This window comes from Lottia gigantea (assembly GCF_000327385.1).
Source record: "Lottia gigantea unplaced genomic scaffold LOTGIsca_90, whole genome shotgun sequence".
NCBI classification, from domain to species: Eukaryota; Metazoa; Mollusca; class Gastropoda; family Lottiidae; genus Lottia; species Lottia gigantea.
In genome coordinates this window covers 708,161-718,427 of record NW_008710951.1, presented here as the reverse complement: position 1 = coordinate 718,427, position 10,267 = coordinate 708,161, and the positions used below count along the sequence as shown (strand labels likewise).

The 10,267-nt window shown below is 30.1% G+C and overlaps 2 protein-coding genes across 2 annotated transcripts in view; both read right to left on the bottom strand.

Annotated features, from left to right (window-relative positions):
- Window positions 1-2,059, bottom strand: part of LOTGIDRAFT_204891 (hypothetical protein) — a 43,183-nt gene extending 41,124 nt beyond the window's left edge. The window contains exons 1-2 of the mRNA XM_009068512.1: window positions 1,909-2,059; window positions 1,195-1,290 (exon numbers count right to left, since the gene is read on the bottom strand). Coding sequence (XP_009066760.1) covers window positions 1,195-1,290; window positions 1,909-2,047 — 235 coding nt within the window. The 5' untranslated portion in view covers window positions 2,048-2,059. The remainder of the gene's footprint in view (window positions 1-1,194; window positions 1,291-1,908) is intronic.
- A 1,259-nt stretch (window positions 2,060-3,318) lies between these two features.
- On the bottom strand, window positions 3,319-8,023 carry Dblc2 (Defline double C2 domain protein; the record flags this gene model as incomplete). Its single annotated transcript, XM_009068511.1, has 8 exons — window positions 3,319-4,287; window positions 4,795-4,929; window positions 5,222-5,351; window positions 5,683-5,759; window positions 6,013-6,186; window positions 6,607-6,867; window positions 7,174-7,377; window positions 7,862-8,023. 8 exons carry the CDS (start codon window positions 8,021-8,023, stop codon window positions 4,213-4,215), a joined length of 1,218 nt encoding a protein of 405 aa, XP_009066759.1. The 3' UTR covers window positions 3,319-4,212.
- Between the last annotated feature and the right edge of the window lie 2,244 nt (window positions 8,024-10,267).

Here is a 10,267-nt window from a genome sequence, read left to right as displayed (position 1 = left end):
AAGATCACATTTAAACCTTCCAAAGCACACTAAAATATCACATCTAAACCTTCAATTATACACAAAAATATCACCCTATATACACCCTTCAAAAATACACTAAAATATCACATTCAAACCTTCAAAAATACATCAAAATATTGCCTATATACACCTTCAAAAATACACTAAAATATCACATTTAAACCTTCAAAAACACACCAAAATATTACCTATACACCTTCCAAAATACACTAAAATATTACCTATATACACCTTCAAAAATACACTAAAATATCACATTTAAACCTTTAAAAATACACCCAAAAGATCACATTTAAACCTGTCAAAGCACACTAAAATATCACATTTAAACCTTCAATTATACACAAAAATATCACCTATATACACTTTCAAAAATACACTAAAATATCACATTTAAACCTTCAAAAATACACCAAAATATTACCTATATACACCTTCACAAATACACTAAAATATTACCTATATACACCTTCAAAAATACACTAAAATTTCACATTTAAACCTTCAAAAATACACCAAAATATTACCTATACACCTTCAAAAATACACTAAAATATTACCTATACACCTTCAAAAATACACTAAAATATCACATTTAAACCTTCAAAAATACACTAAAATATTACCTATATACACCTTCAAAAATACACTAAAATATTACCTATATACACCTTCAAAAATACACTAAAATATCACATTTAAACCTTCAAAAATACACCAAAATATTACCTATATACACCTTCAAAAATACACTAAAATATCACATTAAAACCTTCAAATATACACTAAAATATTACCTATATACACCTTCAAAAATACACTAAAATATCACATTTAAACCTTCAAAAATATACTAAAATATCACATTTAAATCTTCAAAAATATACTAAAATATTGCATATAAACCTTCAAAAATACACCAAAATATCACATAAACCTTCCGGATAACACAAAAATATCACATTTAAACCTTCAAAAATACACTTAAAAGATACCATACAAACCTTAAAAAATAAACCGAAATAACTCATATTATAAATACAAAATACAGCAAAATATCACATAAACCTTACATAATTAGATTACATATATATCTTAAGAAATACTCATATACTCAAATAGTCATTAAAGAATCATTTTATTCATTGATAGTATAGTTTATTCTCTTACCAAATTGTTTAGATAAATATACAGCAAGAGCTCCTGACTGAGTGTATGTCTTTCCGTCTATTTCTAGCAATGGCAACTTTCCTAATGGTATTTGTACTAAAATGGAACAAATTTAGATGTCAAGTTAAAAAACATTAAATGTGACTAATAGATTAAATTGAAATAACTATACCTGTATTTTTCGCTCCAAATCGCTGTATAATGGACATGGTAACATGATTAAAACTGAACTTGTAGCTTGAGATAAAATTAGGCTTAAGTTAGGTGAGAGTGGTTGTAACAATATATAATTGGAATTACGAAAGCACAGGCTGAGGTGAAAATTCAGCTCAATCAACGACAAAATAAAGTAATAATAATGATAAAATCAAAAAGTATGAAAGGGTTACTGGAGATCGTAGTAGGGTTGAACTTTCCATTCTTTTAAGCACCTCAATTCGTATTAATGAAATTTGAAAAAAGGTTTCCGAGTTACTGGTAGCAAACTTGGCCACATGGCTTCTGTTTGTTTTGCTAACTTTGTCAACTGCTACCGTTGGCATATGGCAAATCAAATTCCAATCTGCCTGAGATATTTGTACCCCTGTATATTCTGCACAAGTCAGCATGTTTCGGACTAATCATTCAACCCTTTGAAGTAGGATCCGCCCATGATTTAAATAACATTACAACAGATATGATATTAATGTTTTCTATTTGGCCTGTAATACATACTTGCCCTATATGTGCCCTGCTTCCAAGATGTATATTCATGAGCGACTTCTTCATATTCTTGACCTCCAATTTTGAACACGAGCTTTACCAATGCTCCTCGATCCCAGACATTAAAACGATGCAGACGATATTTTGTCATGTTAAAGTATGGTGTAAAGATGGTGATATAGCAATCACGTTAACTATAAATAATGCTCACGTCCTAGAAACTGATAATAGATAAGCTGACGCTATAAATACTATACAGTATAACCTTGCTAAGAAGGCCATCATAACATGTATGTATAGGCGATAATTGGCATATACATTATGTGATGGTTTCAAAGTCTGAAAGGAAAGATTGGGATTTAAGAAATAATATTCCAATTCTAAAATGAAGGAGATTAGTTCAATTAGTTTCCAAGCCTGAGAGGTAAGAGATTAGTTTCCAAGTCTGAGAGGTAAGAGATTAGTTTCCCGGTCGGAATGATATTAGTTTCCAAGTCTGAGAGGTAAGAGATTAGTTTCCAAGTCTCTGAGGTAACAAATTAGTTTCCAAGTCTGAGAAGTGAGAAATTAGTTTCCAAGTCTGAGAGGTTAGAGATTAGTTTCCTGGTTGGAGAGATATTAGTTTCCAAGTCTGAGAGATAAGAGATTAGTTCCTGGTCTGAGAGGTGAGAGATTAGTTTCAAGGTCTGAGAGATATTAGTTTCCAAGTCTGAGAGATAAGAGATTAGCTCCTGGTCTGAGAGGTGAGAGATTAGTTTCAAGATCTGAGAGATATTAGTTTCCAAGTCTGAGAGGTGAGAGATTAGTTTCCAAGTGTGAGAGATAAAAGATAGCATCCAATCCTGAGAGGTTAATTTCAAAATCTGTGTTTTTAAGTCTATAAGAGATTAGTTTCCAAGTCTGAGAGATATTAGTTTCCAAGTCTGAGAGATAAGAGATTAGCTCCTGGTCTGAGAGGTGAGAGATTAGTTTCAAGATCTGAGAGATATTAGTTTCCAAGTCTGAGAGGTGAGAGATTAGTTTCAAAGTGTGAGAGATAAAAGATAGCATCCAATCCTGAGAGGTTAATTTCAAAATCTGTGTTTTTAAGTCTATAAGAGATTAGTTTCCAAGTCCTAGAGGTAAGAAATTAGTTTCCAAGTCTATAAGAGACTAGTTTCCAAGTCTGAGAGATACCAGAGATTAATTTCCAAGACTAAGAGGTAAGTGTCCAAGATGGAGAAGAAGTTATTTGTAATGCTAGAAGGTGAGATTAGTTTTCAGTTGTGTGAATTCAAGATATTAAAGAATGAGATGTACAAGAAATCTCTAAGACTGGAAAATCAGATATTTAGTTTCAATTTTTATATAAATTTCACTTTCACCTACTATACATGTCTATAATATTGTAAGTAGATTAACAAATATCACAAAACATATATTCAGGTAACATTTTTAATCAAATATACAGAATAAAAGATTGTATATTATCACAGTTCAATATCACAGTATAAAGATAACAAACAATATAACAATAGGTGCTTAATAATGTAAATTCATAAATAAAAATTGTTATGTTAAATCTTAAATTATTGTTAGATTTAAACAATATGTAAGGACAATCAATGTTTAACAAAACAAAGAAAATCTGCAGTGATATATTACCACTAATTTGTGCATTAAGTAAAATAATCAGTATTTAAAACAGGCTTACTATTGTCTAAGCAAAGAAAAAAGTGTTTTGGATTTTTTCCATTATCTTTATGAGAAATAGTACTGTTTGTCTAAAATGTCTTTGCATTGATAAAAATATTAATATGAGCATACATTATGTCTTTAAAATTTGATTTTACAGAGGACAATTTTCAGCCAAAATTTCTATTTTTTTTTGGGTTGAAATTATAGGAGCGAGACGTGTTTCTTTTCAATGTAAACTTACAAAAAATTATATATTTGTCAACACAAAGACATTCAGACTATCAGTATTATTTTAAGGCTGATATTTCCATCCTTTTAAAAGATATAGACAAAATTCAAAGAACCTTTTGCTTTGCTCAGACAATAGGTTCCTTAACAAAACAATAAAATAAAGCTCTTCTTTATAGCTTATAATGAAATTCACATAATCATAAAACAACCTGAGTGAGTTTGTGAATAATATTTGATTACATATACTGAATTGTATTTTACAAGAAAATGTACATTTTGATTTTGCTCTTAAAAAAACTTTTTCTCCCATCACCATGTATTTAAAGAAAGTAAAATTATTGCATTGGAGTAGTGTATCAGATTTTGTTCTGGCTTTTTATGCTGCCTCGAAATCACTCGTTCCTATTCTTATGCTACCAGTATACCATCCACTACTCGTATCTTGGCTCTATTTTTAGCCTTTCTACAAGTCACGGTTACTATCTGAAAAAAAAATGTATTCATTCATTACAGACAAATAAAAGAATTTTAATTTCAATACAGAAGAAAAAGAACAGAAGTCGATAAGTTGGTACAGGGATCAAAATATTTCAGAGATCAGATCCATGAGACTTATAAAGAGCTCAAAGTAGTGCATTATGACAGTCTCTTTGGGTTTCAATATCACAGAATTCATCCTTCTTTTCAAGAAATGGGATCTACCCAATACACTTTGATTGGATTATATAAACTTCATCAGACACCTGGTTAGAAAGGGATTTCAAAGAGGTTTTTTTTTATTGGTTCCTGCAATTCCACTATAACTAGGTGTTTGATTATGTCACTAAATGCGAAGGTCATCAACAATTTAGTTTTATTGGAATTGCAGGAACCACAGACAACTGATCAAAAATTGGAATTGCTATCAGTGTCCAAAATACACATAAAAAATTTAAGAAACCTTTTTGAGATCCCTTTAATTAATGAAAAATTATATCAAATCAGACTCACTCTTTTGCCAGTATGTGAATCTCCTTGAAAGAGAAATTTAGGATGTTGAACTGCAGCATGAGCTAGGAAAGATTCTCGTAATTCTTGTGATATTGAACTCTGCATAGTCTTATTCTTTAAATGTTCTGAATTTTTCTTAAATAAAAACCAAATATAAACAATTACTATGTGGACTCTCAAAATACCCTTCAGGTATATCACTCTTCATTCTGATTTTTATATGACATCATTTGCTGGGTTACACCAAATGATAGTTGTGGGTTATAAGCTTGGTCTGTTTGATGACCTTGAATAAGTCATATTTTCTCATTTATCTAGTGGATCCAGCTCGTACAAAAGACCAGCTGGTAGACAGGACCCTTATGAAACTAAGTTGTTATCCTTCTGAAAAATGGTTATTTCTTTCAATTTTTGTTGTCTTACTCACCAAATCAGCTAGTTTATATGTCTGTCTATGTTCTTCAACAGGATTAAAGGTATCCAGATCAATTATTACTTGACCTAATGAACAGTTGCCTTCAGTGTTATTATCATCTATTACATGGAGAACAATATATCTAAAATAGACAGGTGTATACCATATATATAACAATCAGAGTGAAATGACATAAAATCATGGTGTTTTGAATTTTTATATTCATAGTCAGTCAGGTCAAAAAGTTATTTTGACAAATGTTTAAGAGGCAAGTCTTTAGACCCTAACTGAAGTGGCTATATTAAAAAAAACTAATAATTAAAAAAACGGAATGAAAGTTTGGTCTAATTTAAAATTAACATAGTTATATATTACTAATATCATGGCATCATGGGTTTTAACAGACACTGGAATATATATGGAATATCTATCCAGATTTCATCAATTGAAAAGGAATAGTTTCAAATCAATACCTGAAGGCAAATTCCTCTTGAGCAACAGAAAAATCAAAACTTTCCTCCCACTTGGGGTCTAAACTATTTTTCATAACCTGAAAACGCAGAAATTGTCTTAATTTCTTTAACCTAACATTCAGCTAATATCTTCTTATAGACCACGATAAAAAAAATTCAAAATATACCAACATCATGATAGGCATAAAGTTTGATAACAGTTCCAGGGACTCTTTTGGAATAAAAATGATTGGTCAATCACTAAAGTTCATTTTATATTAGATTCATGTCTTTCCCTAAAATCTGCATTTAACTGAAGTTAAGATTTTTATTTTAGTAATGACAACTTACTCCAGTAGAATGTACAGTCTTTGTACCTGGTATAGCTACTTTAATAAAAGGGTTAGCGGAGGACTGACCATCAGGGGGAGATAAGCCTATACAGTGATGTATGGTGACTGTAAGTTGATCAGGAAGTTGGTAATTTAAACTAACTTCTACTTCACCTGTTATACTTAAATCAGTCTGAAATAGATAAACATTTAAATCAGATGCTTGATTCATCTATCTCTTGGCTTTTATATGCACATTTTATACTGTCCAAAAGATCAACATGTCTCAAGAGCCAACATGTTTCAAGAGCCAACATGTTTCAAGAGCCAACATGTTTCAAGAGCACACAGGACTCTTCATCAGGAACAAATGGATGCTAATTGACTTGTTAACTAACAATGCAAATAAAAAATATCAGAAAAAAAGAAATAAAAATGAAATTTAGGTTTAATTTGATTGTGGGGTCTTGCATTTCTTCTAAAACTTATCATGTTATGATCAGATATTACTGAAAATTGGAATAATGCAAATTGATGCTATCAGTGTCCCTGATACACATTAAAAAAACTAAACAACCTCTTTACAATCCCTTTTAGCCTTTCATATACTTACACTAGTATTAAGATTATACCAGGCTGTGTGAACAATAGATTTATTAAAATCAAAATCTTGTAGACGTATGATCACTTCACCGAGGAAATCATCTTGAGTGATAGCATCATAATCCCAGACTTGAACTACCAGGTTATTCTCTATTAATTCTATCTCACTTGTTCTAAATTTAAAGATCTCTGAAAAGACTGGATTGTTTTCTTCTACTACTATCTGAGTGACTTGTGAACCTTGACTATAATTATCAGGATACATATCCATCTGTAAAGTAGACATTTTATTATATGCAAAGAAAGTTAAGCAAGCCCACCAAGTTCAGCAAAATGCTTTTATCAAGACACACTAAATTCACATTCACCATGTCACATAAAAAAGCCAAATTTAAATTCAAAGGGACAGATGACCAATCATACTTTAATCTCAGAAACAGAATTTGTTTAGCTAAGCCAATCAGTAATAGTGTTCACAGTTCACCATCAAAATTTGAGCCTTCTTTATAAAAGTGAACTAAGTAAAAATTTTCAAAGATAATTTCTAACTGCCAATAAGTATGAAAATTTGACTAACCTTTACATATGGACTAGATGTCTTAGAGCGAATACCACCACATCTCAATTCTCTACATTTAATAATTTTAACCAATAGAATCTCTTGTCTGACATCATATTTAAATGATATCTGTATTTCACCAGTTACTTCCCCTACTGTTTTTGCCATGCCATATCTGGGATCTAATTTCTTAAATAATCCTTGCAACATCTTCATACTTTGCTGTAAGAAAGTTAATAATTGGTTATAATCTGAGGATTGACTTTTCTTATAGGAATACAATAGTAACAGGCTGAGGATGTCTTCCAATTATGTTCAAAAATGTATCAAACTGTAAAGTTACAGATTTCAATTCCTCAGCTCTGGCTCATGGATAGGACTGAGTATCGATTACCAAATTGTGATCTATTAATAATCGAAATATTTTAAATGAGAAATCTTCTCAATAAAGTCCTTAAAAAGCATGTCCAAATATTTTATGCCATGGCATTTTTTGTGTCAAAGAATTATAATTTATGAATGAACTTGTAGTGCTTCAATCCATTATGACCTTTATTGTTTATTGTGACAGGTACACAAGAGAACTTCAACATTCAATCTACAATGAAATTATATAATCATGATTGAAATCATACATCAAAGAGCCGATAATCAATTATTTTACCCAGTCTGAGCCCTACTCATTAATCAATGTACAATTTTTTACCTTGTCCTGTTCATATTTGTCAGTTAACTCAGCAACAGTAACAGACTTATCTCTAGCTGCTTTGGCCTCTAAAAATCTTGTTAATTTTTCTATTTTAGCTGGATCTTGTGATAATGGTTTAGTGTTAACGGGTTGGTCAACTGTTGAAGGTCCAGTCCCCATCTTATAATCTTATGACAGCAAAAGAGTATATTTCTGAAAAGAGATAGATCTAATTAATAGTGTGTGCTCATGATTACATTTTCATAAACACAAAGGCATTCAAAGACTATTTTGAAGCAGATAATTATATCACTCTCCTTATAGCGATAATCTGTAATTTTCAAAATTCAATTCACCGAACAAAGTAGTAGCTGCTGCTAAGCAAGGACGAAAGGCTAAAAAAGGGGCACTTGTTTTATCCTGAAAATTGGAATTGAGCGACATTTGCCGATACAATTTCCCAAACGAATAGAAATGATTAATATTTGGTAAATAAAACTTCAGTTATACTCACTATTATTGTCCAAAAGAGTGAAAATATCGGAAATTGTTCACTAATAATAATAATTCATTACTTTGGTCGCCATATTGTTTACAATCTGACGTCAGGAAGTTACGTCAGGTCACGTGGAAAATTGTTCAGGATTATCCAGCCACTGTTTTAGATGCTTCCGATTCGCCCCTAAATTATTTCCATTTCGCCCCTTTCCCATATCGGCTCTTACTAATTTGCTTTATCTCATAGTTTCCAGAAACATTCCAAATTCTCCAGTTTCGACACCACCCCTTCCTTTTTAAAACTTAGTCGATATAATAAATTTAAATGCTTTTCAGAGTTATTTCGCAAGATTCTGAAGCTGAAACTTCGATGCCTAGGCAAAATTTCCCAAATTTGGTTTAAAAAACCTAATCTTGTTCAGGCTAATATTATAATCATCTTTCTGTTTCTTTTCTTTTTCTTTCTAAAACCATCTGTTTAAGTCAACAGTGGCGTATTTAGGGGAGGGGCAATGGGCTATGGCCTCCCCTCAGACTCAAAATTCAGATCAGGTCATTTTAAATCCGCTGGGTTCTGGGGACCTCTGGCAGACCCTTGGCCTCAAGGTTGTGATTGAAGTAACAAACCTTGTATCCTGTCACATCAAGACAGACTTTCTGTGCTTACATTCAGTGTTTTTTATAAGAAATTAAGGTTCGCCCACCTATTATTATTGTTTTCATTGTATACAACTATTTCATATTTCATAATTGTTTTCTTTTACAACAATTTCATAATTTAATCCTTTTAAGACACTTGGACATATCACAATGTTTCGTTACACATACAGGTAACGTTCTCAAGGTATAATAACGTTACCTAGATATGTAATGAAACATTGTGCTTAAATAATAAATAGAAGTCTATATATCCATAAAACTGTTGTTTCTCATTTCATAATTGTTTTCATTATACAACTATTTCATAATTGTTTTCATAATACAACTATTACATAACTGTTTTCATTACACAACAATTTCATAATTGTTTTCATTACACAACAATTTCATAATCATATTCGTTACACAACTATTTCATAATTGTTTTCATTAGACAACAATTTCATTTGTTTTCATACAACTATTTCATAATTGTTTTCATACAACTATTTCATGATTGTTTTCATACAACTATTTCATGATTGTTTTCATACAACTATTTCATATTTGTTTTCATTATACAACTATTTCATATTTGTTTTCATTATACAACTATTTTACAATTGCTTTCATTATACAACTATTTCATAATTGTTTTCATAATACAACTATTACATAATTGTGTTCATACAACTATTTCATATTTGTTTTCATTATACAACTATTTTACAATTGTATTGATTACACAACTATTTCATAATTGTTTTCATTATATAACAATTTCATAATTGTTTTCATACAACTATTTCATGATTGTTTTCATACAACTATTTCATATTTGTTTTCATTATACAACTATTTCATATTTGTTTTCATTATACAACTATTTTACAATTGCTTTCATTATACAACTATTTCATAATTGTTTTCATAATACAACTATTACATAATTGTGTTCATACAACTATTTCATATTTGTTTTCATTATACAACTATTTTACAATTGTATTGATTACACAACTATTTCATAATTGTTTTCATTATATAACAATTTCATAATTGTTTTCATACAACTATTTCATGATTGTTTTCATACAACTATTTCATAATTGTTTTCATTATACAACGATTTTACAATTGTTTTCATTACATTACATAGAACTATTTCATAATTGTTTTCCTTTTGCAATGTATTTACACACTCCCAATAAAATAGTTTTTATCCTGAATCCATTTTTAAGAAATTTAAAAATAGAATTTCAATATATTTTTACACCAAAATATGAT